At 38.1% G+C, this 14,991-nt stretch overlaps 1 protein-coding gene across 4 annotated transcripts in view; it reads right to left on the minus strand.

The window, feature by feature from the left end:
- Positions 1-9,404: 9,404 nt before the first annotated feature.
- The window catches only part of blvra (biliverdin reductase A), a 28,873-nt gene continuing 23,286 nt past the window's right edge, over positions 9,405-14,991 (minus strand). For all 4 annotated transcript variants that reach the window (XM_062983804.1, XM_003222213.4, XM_008112896.3 and 1 more), the window contains one exon: positions 9,405-11,499. In XM_062983804.1, coding sequence (XP_062839874.1) covers positions 11,226-11,499 — 274 coding nt within the window. In that variant the 3' untranslated portion in view covers positions 9,405-11,225. The remainder of the gene's footprint in view (positions 11,500-14,991) is intronic.

The following is a 14,991-nucleotide window of genomic DNA, read 5'->3' on the forward strand; positions in this document are numbered from 1 at the left end:
CCAGCCCACGCCAGAGCTCCCTGTCGGCCATCGCCACCCTCAGCTCCTTCAAGGTCAAGCCAGTCACTTCAAGGATACTATCCATCCATCTTGCCCTCTTTTTCCTTCCATTTCCCCCAACATCATTGTCTTCTCCAAGCATTTTTTGTCTTCTCATTATGTGGCCAAAGTACTTGCCTCTAATATCCTTCCCTCCAGTGAGCAATCTGTCGTTATTTCCTGGAGGATGGACTCGTTGGATCTTCTGTGGTCCAAGGCACTCTCAGGATTTTCCTCCAACATCACAGTTCAAAAGCGTCTATCTTCCTACCCTCAGCCTTCCTTATGGTCCAGCTCTCACATCCATATTTCCCAATGGGGAATACCATTTCTTTAACTATGCGGACCTTTGTTGCCAGTGTGATGTCTCTACTCTTCACTGTTTTATCGAGATTTGTCATTGCTCTCCTCCCAAGAAGTAAATATCTTCTAATTTCCTGGCTGCAGTCTGCGTCTACAGTAATCTTCACGCCTAGAGATATAAAGTCTGTCACTGCCGCCACGTTTTCTCCCTCTATTTGCCAGTTATCAATCAGTCTGATTGCCATCATCTTGGTTTTCTTGATGTTTAACTGCAACCCAGCTTTTGCACTGTCTTCTTTCACCTTGGTGATAAGGCTTCTGAGCTACTCCTCACTTTCAGCCATCAAAGTAGTATCATCTAAGGTTGTTAATGTTCCTTCCAGCAATTTTAACTCCAGCCTTGGATTCATCAAGCCCCACTGCGTACAAGTTGAATAGGTAGGGTGAAAGTATACAGCCCTGCCATACTCCTTTCCCAATCTTGAACCAGTCTGTTTTTCCGTGGTATGTTCTTACTGTGGCTACTTGGTCATTATATATATTCCTCGGGAGACAGACAAGGTGACTTGGTATCCCCATACTACCAAGAACTTACCACAGTTATGGTCCACATAGACAAAGGCTTTGGAATAGCTAATAAAACAAATCAATGTTTCTGAAACTCCCTACTTTCCTCCATTATCCAGTGGATATTGGCAATTTGGTCTCTCATTCTTCTGCCTTTTCTAAACCCAGTTTGTACATCTGGCAACTCTCACTCCATGTTTTGCTGGAGTCTGTCTTGCCAGATCTTAAGTATTATCTTACTGGCATGTGAAATAAGTGCAACTTTATGAAAGTTTCAGCATTCTTTAGCATTTCCCTTTTTTTGGTATGGGGATATAAATTGATTTTTTCCAATCTGATGGCCATTCTTGTGTTTTACATATTTGCTGCCATGTGGCACGCATCACGTTAACAGCATCATCTTTCAAGATTTTGAACAGTTTAGCTGGGATCCCATCGCCTCCTGCTGCCTTGTTATTAGCAATGCTTCCTAAGGCCCTTTTTGAAAATAAATGCACCCAAATGCAAGTTGCAACCCACCAGTGGCCAAGTCTGCTGACAGGTCTTAAGCAGGAAGTGTTGACAAACCAGTGTCTCATGCATAAAAACTCCAACCATCACCCAAGTCAAAAAAAGAAGCACAATTCAAGCCCTGGCAGCTGGACTCCTGGATTCAGTTCTGGACTTGGATGCCCAGGTATCAGCAGTGACCAGGAGTGCTTTTGCACAGTTGAAGCTAGTGTGCCAACTGCACCCATTCCTACGATCTACTGGGGAGGGCCTTCTCTCAGTCCCACCACCCATTCAAGCATGCTTGGTGGGAACACGGGAGAGGACCTTTTCAGTGGCTGCTCCCAGGCTGTGGAAATCCCTCCCAAGAGAAACCAGAATGGCCCCACCCATGCTGGCCTTCTGCTAGCAGGTCAAGACCTCCTCCTGTCAAAAGGCTTTTGGGGAAGGGGAAGGGGAGGCTCTGGGGATGATGGTGGGTTTTATTGGGGGGGGGCATATGAGTTTTTGAAGCCGTTTTAATGTATTTGCTGTATTTTAATTCTGGTTTTACCACACTGTTATTATTTAATTGAGTTTTAACTTTTGTATTGCTCTTTTTAAACTGTTTAGTGTGGATAGATGTTAGCCGCCTTGAGTCCCCTTGTGGAGAAAGGTGGGATATAAATAAAGATAATAATAATAATAATAATAATAAGAAGAAGAAGAAGAAGAAGAAGAAGAATTTCAATGTTTTCATTCCTACTGCCAACAAAAATAGAGCCGATCATTAATACATTGATAGCACTGTATCAGGTTCGTCCCTCTGATTTAAGATTAATTCCAAATGTATTCACAACCTTTCTCCTGTATATACTTGGGCGAAGGTAACCAATACCTCAGAGATGTCATGGACAGATCACTTTCTGTATCATACGGCTGATACACCAGTTGCGCCCCTTCCTAGACCTAAAGATAGTACTGCACATACTGATAACCTCTAAGTTGGACTTCATCAATGTGCTACCTTTGAGCTAGCTTTGTACCAAGTTTAGAAACTCCAGCTTGTTCAAAATACAGTAGCCAGACTGGTTACAGGAATGTCAAAGACTGAACATATTACACCTAACTTAAAACAAATAGTCTTGCTATTTCTACATGTTAGCCACTATTTTCAGTCTAAGCTTTCTACTCATTAAAAAAAATTAAATAAAAAGTTCACCATAACATTCAAACAACAACACACGATGTATTACACACGACAGAACATACACTCACCCCAAACCCCTATCCCACACAAAGTAAATCCTCTTACCCACACCTATGCACCCTTCACCATGAATTTTGATGCTGAAGTACTATGAAGCCCTTAAGCCAATTTATCTATCCTTGTTCACAGTAATCCTAAATTCCTAATGGAGCTCCTTTATGTTTGACTATCTATTCAGATATGCCATCGCCAACTTACATTTTTTCTAAAAAGTCCTCATTACTTTTGTTGCTCCTATTATTGGTTAGTTTAGCCATTAGGATATATTCCCACATTCTTTCCCTCCAATCCTTTTAAATTAAACTTTTTCCCCCTTTCCAGACTTTGTCTATGGTCAATCTTGCCACGGCAAAGCCATATTGGTATATTTCTTGGTCCTTTTGATGATTGTTTTCTCTATATAAACCTAATAGGCACAATCCTGGGCTTTTAAAAATCTTCTTATGTAGCATTTCTTTTGTCTCCTTCATTACCATATCCCAAAATGCCAGTTCCACCACATATGGACGAATAAATACAGTTGCGCTACAAGGATTCTAGCGTATTTTCTTCAGCCAGGTGAAGTAAATGCATTCCCCCTACCCCCAGGCATCATGATTTGTTTTAATTGAAACCTTATTTATTCACTTACATTATTTCAGTTGCATTATATTGTAATATACCAACCTGATTATTGTCTTTGCACAACATTATCAACCTGGACATCCTGTTAGGATTCTCCAATGAATTAAAGAAATGAAAGCTGCATCTGTTTATTTCAAATGAGCTACAGCAACAATCAAATTCAGAACACATTTCTAGTGAATTCCAGTTAAGCTTTTTATCTTCTCTGAAGCAGATGGCCATGTTTCTACCTAGCAGTGAAAGAGAGGGGGAGGATAGCTGAATTCTGGGGAAGGGGAAAACCTCTAAGCTTTGACTAAAATTGAAAAGAACAAGATGGAAAATGGCATCACCCACCCTCCAGGCCATTGAAAGGGGGGGGGGGCATTTTAAAAAACTTAAATGCTCACTGTCTTATGACCTTTTCATTATGAACTCAACAGATTCTAACACTGTGTCAAATTTATGATAGCAGATGGAAGATAATGCTTGCCAAAAGACTCAAGATGGGTTGGAACAAGACAGCATGACTGGCAGAGATTTTTAGTAAAGAGATGTGGCAATAACCAGAAATATCTACATATACAGTAGAGTCTCACTTATCCAACATTCGCTTATCCAACGTTCTGGATTATCCAATGCATTTTTGTAGTCAGTTTTCAATATATCGTGATTTTTTGGTGCCAAATTCATAAATACAGTAATCACTACGTAGCATTACTGCATATTGAACTACTTTTTCTGTCAAATTTGTTGTACAACATGTTTTGGTGCTTAATTTGTAAAATCATAACCTAATTTGATGTTTAATAAGCTTCTCCTTAATCTCTCATTATTATCCAACATATTCGCTTATCCAACGTTCTGCCGGCCCATTTATGTTGGATAAGTGAGACCCTACTGTACTTAGAATCATAGAATCATATAGTTGGAAGAGACTACAAGGGCTATCCAGTCCGACCCCCTGCCATGCAGGAACACACAATCAAACACACTTGCATAAGGAATTTGATCTGTATATTTTGTTAACCAACATTTTGGGTGCTATTGCAGAGAAGAAGTCGTTTTCGACTCTTCGTGACCTCATGGACCAGTCCACGCCAGAGCTCCCTGTCGGCCGTCACCGCCCCCAGTTCCTTCAAGGTCAAGCCAATCACTTCACAGATACCGTCCATCCATCTCGCCCTTGGTCGGCCTCTTTCCTTTTTCCTTCCATTTTCCCCAGCATCGTGATCTTTTCCAAGCTTTCCTGTCTCCTCATGATGTGGCCAAAATACTTCAGCTTTGCTTCTAATATCCTTCCCTCTAGTGAGCAGCCGGGCATTATTTCCTGCAGGATGGACTGGTTGGATCTTCTTGCGGTCCAAGGCACTCTCAGGATTTTCCTCCAGCACCAGAGTTCAAAAGCGTCTATCTTCCTTCTCTGAGCCTTCCTTATGGTCCAGCTCTCGCATCCATAGGTTACTATGGGGAATACCATTGCTTTGACTATGCGGACCTTCGTTGCCAGTGTGATGTCTCTGCTCTTCACTATTTTGTCAAGGTTGGCCATTGTTTTCCTCCCAAGATCTATGTAACTTTAATCTTAATAGCAGTTCACTGTATTCTGGCATCTGATTATCCAGATGTTCAAGGCATTTCTTAATCTGTTTAAATAAATGAAGCTGGGATTTACTGGAAGCAACAAAATAAAACAACTTGTTTTTAAATTATAATATATGGGAGCTATTTCATTCTGTACACATTTCTTAGCAGTTTCTTTTAATTCTGCACTTAATGATTACTATGTTAGTAGCCTTTTCCCACTATGTACCACATTTTAGTTCGTGGCTCAAGTGCAAATGTATCACATTTTGGATATACAAACAAAAGTTGGAAGAGAAAACAGGGGCCATTAGTCCAATCTCATTCCATGCAGGAACATACAATCAAAACACTTCAGACAAAAAGCCATGCAACCTTGCTTAAAAACATCCAATGAAGGGGACTCCACCTCATTCTGAGGGAGTATATCTACTGAAGAACAGCTCTTATTGTCAAGATGTTCTTCCTCATGTTTCGGTGGAATCTTTTCTCTCGCAATTTGAATCTATTGCTTTATTACCTACTCTCAGGAAACAAGCTTGCTCTTCCTCAATGCAATATCCTTTCACATTTTTTAAACGTGGGACTCAAGCCAAACATACCTAACTCCCTAAGCCCTTCCTCATAGGGCTTAGCTTCCCAAACTACTAAAAATTAATACCAAACAAATAAGAATATTATACGAACAATTACTCACCTGGGCTCAAGAGAAAGATCAAATAAAAGAAGTAATGATAAAATGGGCCAAAGCGACAGGACACACAATTTATCTAGGTCAATGGGAAGAAATATGGGGGGGGGGGGAAGCTGAGATGGGCCTATGTTACAGAAATAAAGGAGAACTGGTTCAAAATGTTCCACATGTGGTATTTGACGCCAAACAAACTCGCTAGATTCAACAGAGGAAAAAACAGTGGAAACTGTTGGAAATGTGGAAAGCACACATGAAAGCACACTTTTGTGGTGGGAATGTAAAAAAATCAAAAAAATTTGGTGAGAAATACATTAAAAAATGACAAAAATCCTACAAAAAGAAATTGAATTTACGCCATAATGCTTTCTATTAGGAATTACAGACAGGCAAATAGATAAAAACACCGATAGAATAATATTTTACCTCACCACGGCGGCGAGAATAGTGCTCACACAAGTATGGAAAACAAAGGAAGTACCTAGCATGGAGAAATGGCTCAATAAAGTAATGGATGTGATGAATATGGATTTATTAATACAAAAACTTGAACAGGAAAGAACATCACATAAAATAGATTGGAAACCCATGAAGGAATTTTTACAAAAAGAAAAAATAAATTTTCATATAAGGATGGACTAAAGAAAGTCCCTCGGATAATAATATAAAGTAACGATAGTTAAACTTGTTTAACTTCAAAAATAAAAATAAATGACTAAAAGAAAATCAAAAGGACCACCCCCGGAGCTCTGGAAGTAAAAGGAAATATATAGCAACTGTTTACATGTAAGCTCCCCCCCCCCTCCCCCCATGGTTGATTTTGCGTTGTGGTTGTTGGTTTTTTGTTTTTTTTTTTTTATCCCCCTTTCTTTTTTCAACTTGTGTATTGATACCTCTTTTTCCTCCTTACCCCTCTCCCTCAGTTACCCTTGTTGCCTTATATGTGTTTTATTGTATCGAGAAATGAGAATCTTTGTTGTAATAAGAAATGTATGGAGTTGCTTGGAAACTTCTCAATAAAAATTATTTTTAAAAAAGCTTCCCAAACTTTGATCATTTGGTTGCCCTGCTCTGGGCATGTTCTATCTTTTCAATATCTTTCTTGAATTGTGGTGCCCAGGACTGGATACAGTATTCCACCTGAGGTCTGACCAAAGCAGAATACAGTGGGACTATGACTTCCCTCAATGTAGACACTATGCTCCTATTGATGCAGCTTAAAATCGTATTGCCTTTTCTGGCTGCTGAATCACACTTTTGACTCATGTTCAGCTTGTGATCTACTAAGACTCCTAGATCCCTTTCACACGGACTGTTTTCAAGCCAGGTGTCACCTATCCCATATCTGTACATTTCATTTCTATTGGCTAAGTGTAGTGCTATATGTTTCTACCTATTGAAGTTCATTTTGTTAGTTTTGGCCCAACTTTCCAGGTTGATATAGTCATTTTGATTCTGATTCTCAGGAGTATTAGTTATCCCAATTTGGTGTCATCTGCATGCCCTCTATTCAATCCTCCAAGTCATTGATAAAGATGATGAACAGCTCGGGGCCCAAGACAGAACTTTGAAGCACCCTACTAGTCATTTATTTCCAGCACGAAGAGCAGCCATTGGTGAGCATCCTTTGGGATCAGTTACTTAACCAATTACAGATCCATCTAACAGTAGTATTATCTAGCCTACATTTTACTAGTTTTTTTCCCAAAAAGATCATGGGGACATTATCAAAGGCCTTTCTGGAATGGAGATATGCTATATCTACAGCATTCCTTTCATCTACAAAACACAACCATATATAAAGATAAGGTTGATTTTTTTGTGAGAATGGCATTGCTTTCTAAGCGGTCTGCTTAATTATTTACTCTAAAATCTTTCTTGGTACTGATGTCAGGTTTATTGGGCAATCATTGTTTGGGTCCTCTTTTTCCCCTTTTTTGAAGATGCGAACAATAGTTGCTTTTCTTCAGTCTGCTGGAACTTCTTACTAAGCCTGAATTGACCTAAAGTAATTACAAGATACACTATGCTCAATCCCTAGGAATTATGTTATCCAGAAAATATTCATCATAGAACTAACAATACGAGGTCCCAGCAGGAACAGAGCAAAATCCAATTTATATGGAAATTTACTGATCCTATATTCCCTAGTGTACAATCCTTCAGGTCAAATTTGATGGACTCTAGAAAGACACCAGAGGGAAACTGCAATGTGACTCTGTCTATGATACATAATTCAGGGATACGAGCAAGTAATGGTGTCAAAGAGAGCAGGTAGGTTAGATGGTGAATCTAATCAGTCAGTTTCTGTTAGTAAGAGGTCAGCTTTGGAGATTCATGCTAAACTTGGAATCCATTACAACACAGAGCCAAGGATATTTGAAGGAAAATCACAATACGAGCATAAAGTCTTAGGGAGATACTTAAAGGATTATGTACACTTTTGCATCTAGACAGAACAGTTTGAAATTAAAGAAAACCATAGTACCTCGTTATTCATTTGAATAGGATTTCTAACCAATTGGAATTGGAAAGAATGTTTATTTATGATCATAATGTACCAGAATTTTTAAAGGGAGAAATATAAACTAAAGAAAAAAATACCCCAAAAGACTGAAGAATCTGGATGGATTAATCATTCTAACAAGCAATAACGTTTTGGTATATGCACAATGTGTTTTGTAGAACTAATGTGGCAACTGTATTCAAATATATCAAGAGAAAGACAGGAAAAACATCTTGAATTTACACATTTGTTTAGTGTATGTATAAAATGGAAGGTCTTAACTGATACATGTGATCAGAAGCAAATAAGACCTCATTTCACAGCTGCTAAAACTGTTTACATATAAATCTTGCAAATACAAATTAACACAAATGTACCCTATTCTGACACAAAATTTGCCATTTAATTGCACAAAATATATAGCTCAATTCACATAAGTATACACTAGTGACTTCTGCAAAAATTGTCCTAATGACAAGGTGGCCACTGAATATCGACAGTAGCCACTAATATGCCCCTGTTTTCAAATTCAACAGTAATACTATGTTGTATGTTACTAGAGACTTATAATTGCAGTTCCGAACTCCAGGTTTGTGTGTTTTCTGCAAGCGGGCATGTAGACATATATGAATATTATTTCAGAAAACAAATAATTGTATCAAGACTGTTAACTGAGCATAATTCCAGTAGAAACCACTGGGATGTAAGTCATGATTTGTCCCACTTTTTCAATTGATCCTCTTTCTCTCTACCTCCACCCTCTGTTAATTAGTTTTATTATAGGAAAAAATAACAGAAATGCATTATAAACTACAAACAGGCATAGGATGTGTATATTAAAAAGCCAAGTGCTTCTTTCCATTTGTGTAAGATAAATATAGAACAGAAAGTCATGTAGTTCATGCTTGATGTTTGAAAAAATCATTATCTTTACGTTAGGCCAACAAAACAGATATCATAAGCAGAGGCTGATGAAAAAAAGTATTATCCTTGGCATTTTCGGATAAGCTTTCCAGTAATCTCTAGATAAGGTTCAAGATTTATGGATGGAAGACTTACCTGACCTGTTTGTTTCATTTCATATAGGTATGATGTTTTGAAAAAAAAACTTTGCTGAAAAGGGTTGAACTGCTCTTCTTTTTGGGGTCTAAGAACCTTCCTCTATTCTTTCCATTGGTATTAGAGGCAGGTTATTTCTGCCTCTTAATACCAAATTTTCAATTACAAAAGTAATACCCAGCAGCATATTTACTTTGTTAACAGAGGTACACCTGTACACTTACAGATTTCCAATCACTATACACATTCAAGATCAACCATGCTGGCAGTCTCCTCTGCCCCATTTTCATAACAAAAAACACATACATTAGCTATTTCAATCATCATGCCTGGCAAAATTTATTAGAAATATGCAAAGAAACATGAGAATACAATTTTGTTTAAAAGCCCAACTATAACTCTTTTTTTGACTTTCCTCAAAAACTTCTGTTGATTACTTACAGAAAATTACTAGCAAACAGAAAACAGAAAACAAGGCTAAAAGAAAGAGATAGGCACATTTACAAGTACAGAATATTGCGCAGGATCCCTTGAAATCCTTTAGTAGGTATAAAGAACATAGCACTAAGCAGAATGAAAGGCATAATCTCAGAAATATTGGTATATGATCTTCTCGCCGTATATTTTAGGACTGTGGATGACTCTCCCTTTTGTACCTCCCAGAGCCACGCCACTTGCACATAACAAAAATAACCCCAAGTTCATACAATACATGCCAGTTTGAGAGCCATGCTACATCTAATTTAACTCTGGCTCTATTGTATTTTAACAGTTTACGTGTGTTTTATACAGTCTTTTTCACCATTACCCTGACAAAACATGCAAATTCAAATCTTCCAACAATTGAGTTTATTATGCATATCTATCTTGAGATATTAAGGATTAGCAAGTGGCCAAGTTGACTACAGGCACAGGTATCATCACAATAGCAGAACATTATCAGGGGTATCTGAAGTGGCATTTCAATCTTCCACCACACAGGCACTCAGAAACAAAATTTATCACACAAAACTCTTTAGTTATGAACTTTTCAAGTTAAGATTGAATTAGCTCCAAGAAGGCAATAAGCAGGATGAAAACATGGTCCTGCAATCTCAAGTTTCATTTCTCCATAAGGCCAGTAAGCAAACTGTTATAGAAGTTTTTGATCTTCAAGTCACAAACTACATAAAATATAAATATGTGTTTTAGGAATACTTGCACTGTGCAACTCACATCTTTATCTCAGCTAGTTACATACCAAGGCGAGAAGCATATGACCCTTTAGATGCCTTTGAACTGCAATTCCCAGCATCCTGCACTCATTTCCAGCATTCATCACCATCCTGACTGGGGCTGCTGGGAGCTGCAGTTTAGCAGCATCTGGAGGGCTGCATAATTCCTCCCCCAATATTTCAGAAGAAAAAACCTGAGCTGCAAGCAATGCTCTTTTCTGATTCTCAGTAATATTCACACAGAGTTACCAGTGTAACGTTTCCATCCTGAGCAATAGCTAGCAAACTCATACTCGTGGATTCAACTAAAAACTTCCTCAAGTGTAAAGCAAGAAAATCTAACCCAGAATTACAATTTCCAGTGTCATTCTGCTATCATGAATTGCTTTCACAAATGAGGACAATTTGCATAACCACACCCATATTTTTAGATTGAGAAGAGGCCCACAATAGTTAGAAATGTGCAAGAAGTCAAAGTATATAAAGATTTCAAACTCGAAAAGCATAAAGCCCTAAGTGTGAAACTGAAAAAAGAAATCCAGAGACATATTGTGCAAATAAGGAGGATTTTTAGATGAAACCCATATAAACCCTTTCTTTTATAGAAAATATAATCTGTCAAAAAGGCATACTGCTGCCATAGCACCTCTATCAGAAGTAATCTATCTGGACATTTGTTCACTAGACTTTGATTATAAAGGTATCAATGCATGAAGGCGGGGTAATAGTTGTATAGTATCTTGTTTTGCCAGGTTAAAATAAACCTGCAAGCAACATAGAATGCTTGGAGTGTTTCATACTTGTTAGAAAAATCTTACTGGTTATAATGGGGAACTTGGCAAATAAGAGGAAAATTTGAGAAAAAAATAGAGAACAAGAAGCAGCAGTTCTAGGTGACTAATGCAATACTCCAAAGCAGTTTCAAGAGTAGATGTTTTGTGGCTGCTCACAGTGCATTTTAATCTCTTCGGCAAGCTCAAGACACAGCAGAATTCGTCTCTTTTCAGCAGCCAGTTCCTCCTTAGAAATCTGGCCCAGCAACTTTTTGGCAAACAGGATCAGGTCTTGCATGAAGATGCCAACAGCTGAACGGGGGGCATCTGGAAGCCTCTCCAAGCACCCACTTTTGAAACAGAAGTTTATGATCTTATCCCGTTTCATCCCTGGTGCCCTTTCTTCAATCCAAGTCAGAGGCCTAGGTTAAATAAGAAAGCACAAGAAGGATTCAAAAGAGGAAATTGCAACATGCAAAAGACTCATTTAAAAGCTGACTAGACCAATGTTTCACATTGTGATGTTAGGAACTGTCACCGATTGCTTTATTATTTATGGCATGTTTTAACATAACATTTTAAATGTCAAGGAACACAGTTCCTACATCCTTATCCATTTTAGTTGTGTGTGAGAGAGAAAATATCGGGGTTGGAAAAAGTAGTTATTAAAACACCCTTATATATCACTGATCTTCCTAAAAACATACACTAATAATGCTTTATACAAAATGACTGATTCCAAGAAATTTAAGTTCCTATAGGCAATTCACACTGGGAGCATGGTGAAGTAAACATGAATCTACCTCTCAGAAGGGATATTCTGAACAGGGAAACAGGCAGCAAAACAAATCACAGGGGTGTTACCCCTTCCTTACACTATCCAAGGCATGTGTGTGTGTGTGTGTGTGGCTGGAGTTACACTTAAAAAAATTTACCTGTTCGGACTTGCATACAAATTCAACTTAAGAACAAACCTAAAGAACCTATTTTGTTCGTAATTTGGGGACTACCTGTATAAATGGCCTTCTGGATGCTTTCTGCCAACACTTAGCACCCTCTGCTGGTGATCTTTATCTCTTAGGAAAAGTTACAAAATCCTTGTCTTTAAAGCAGTGGATCTCAACCTGTGGGTTCCCAGATGTTTTGGCCTTCAACTCCCAGAAATCCTAAGAGCTGGTAAACTGGCTGGGAACCATTGCTTTAAGGAATAAATTAATGTAAACCAAAAGAGTGTAGCCATGAAATTAACTCCCATAAATCTCCATAGCTTTTAAAGCCTTTTTTGCCCAGTTTGGGTTGCCAGGTAAAAATTCTACAGCATTAATACTAGAATCGTATATCTCCACTTTCAGCAACACATGCAAAAGCAATATAATTTCAAAAAATTTAAAAAAGTATTTTGGTATATGAATTTAATTTTTTTTGTAAAAAGTCCCAAAATATGTAAAACTTTTGTGTACAAAGATTTTTAAGCAAAATGACTCAAAATGTGAACAATCCAAACATTTTCCTAGTATGAAAAAGTTGCAAGTATTCTTTAGACTCTAGTTAAGACAAGTCACAATTGGTAGGATTTGCCTGTCAGATCTAGATCCCCAGCCCAGCATTTCAAAGTCTTCCACATGAAACTTACATCGATCTGGAGTTAGAGAGGAAGTTATCTAGATCACATGGCATGATCCTCACGAGGATCTGAGTCAGCTCCTCTCTTTAAATGCTTTTCATCACTATGTCTTCAGATTTACTAGATTTTATGCGCATAATGGGTATCCTTGTAAAAACTCTGATAATACTGTTGATTCTAAAGACCAGTTTAAGTGACATTCTCAGGGGAACACTTTGACTCTCGCTCCATGAGAGTTTGATGAGTAAAAATCAGCAAACTATAATAGGATGTCAACCAACGTATTCAGATTGTTATTACTTACTACAGTTGTTAACAAATAAACCTTAGTATCCAAATAAACCTTAGTATCCAGAAAAATCAAAACTGTTTCCAATTTCCAAAAAATATTACTATATATATATATATCTATATATATAAAAGAGTGATGGCATCAGGGCAGCGGACAAAACAACAAAACTACAGGCCCCTCAACCTCGAAATTTGACAACACAACCCATCATCCATGGCTCTAGGTTGATACAACAAAAAGAAAAGAAAAATATAGTTCTAATTAGAAGGAGAGGAATAATTGTTTTTATCCAATTGCTGCCAGTTACAAGGCTAAGTTCCACCCACTTGGTTTCCTAGCAACCTACTCAGCCCAGGAGACAGGCACAGTTAGGCCTCACTTAGGCCTCTTCCACAGATTATCTAATTTGCACTGGATTATATGGCAGTGTAGACTCAAGGCCCTTCCACACAGCTATATTACCCATTTATAATCTTATATTATCTGCTTTGAACTGGATTATCTTGAGTCCACACTGCCATATAATCCACTTTAGTGTGCATTTTATACAGCTGTGAAGAAGGCGCCTCATATAATCCAGTTCTAAGCAGATATTATAAGATTATAAATATACAGTAGAGTCTCATTTATCCAACATAAACAGGCCGGCAGAAAATTGGATAAGTGAATATGTTGGATAATAAGAAGGGATTCAGAAAAAAACCTATTAAACATCAAATTAGGTAATGATTACACAAATTAAGCACCAAACATCATGTTATAAAACAAATTGGACAGAAAAAGTAGTTCCATGCACAGTAATGCTATGGAGTAATTACTGTATTTACAAATTTAGCACCAAAATATCACAATGAATTTAAAACATTGACTACAAAACATTGACTACTAAAAGGCAGACTGTGTTGGATAATCCAGAACACTGGATAAGTGAATGTTGGATAAGTGAGATTCTACTGTAATATGAAATAATTACTGTGGTAATCCAGTCCAACCCAATTCTGCCATGAAGGACACAATCCAAGCACGCCCAACAGATGGCCACCCAGCCTCTCAATAATAATAATAATAATAATAATAATAATAATAATAATAATAATAATAAGAAGAAGAAGAAGAAGAAGAATATCATACAATCCTAAGGTTAGCAGATACCCCTAAGGATCATCCAGTTCAACTTCCTTATATCATGCAGGACTACACAAACCAAGCACTCCTGACAGATGGCCATCCAAGATCTGCACAATAATAATACAAATCGAATCATAGAATCAGACAGTTAGGAGAGACCCCTAAAGGCCATCCAGTCCAACCCAACTCTGCCATTGGACGATACAATCCAAGCACTCCCAACAGATGGCCAGCCAGCCTCTCATTAATAATAAGAATATCATACAATCCTAAGGTTAGCAGATACCCCTAAGGATCATCCAGTTCAACTTCCTTATATCATGCAGGAGGACACAATCCAATCACTCCTGACAGATGGCCATCCAATATCTCCACAATAATAATACACATCAAATCATAGCATCGGACAGTTAGGAGACACCCCTAAAGGCCATCCAGCCCAACCCAATTCTGCCATGCAGGACACAAGCCAAGCACTCCCAACAGATGGCCACCCAGCCTCTCAATACTAATACTACTACTACTAATAATAATAATAATAATAACAACAGCAACATCATACAATCCTAAGGTTTGGAGTGACCCCTAAGGATCATCCAGATCAACTTCTTTCTACCATGCAGGAGGACACAATCCAAGCATTCACAACACATGGACAACATATAAATACTATACAATACTACACAGGGACATAGACCCCCTCTACCCTCACCACTTTCACAGTACACAAACAACCAAATGCATACTAAACATAAAGACAACCATACAACAGACATTCAATACCACCACTACCTCAACAATTTCTCACCAACACCACCAGACAATGCCACAGCAACGTATGGCCGGGCACAGCTAGTATGTGTGTGTGTG

This window comes from Anolis carolinensis, chromosome 6 (assembly GCF_035594765.1).
Source record: "Anolis carolinensis isolate JA03-04 chromosome 6, rAnoCar3.1.pri, whole genome shotgun sequence".
NCBI classification, from domain to species: domain Eukaryota; kingdom Metazoa; phylum Chordata; class Lepidosauria; order Squamata; family Dactyloidae; genus Anolis; species Anolis carolinensis.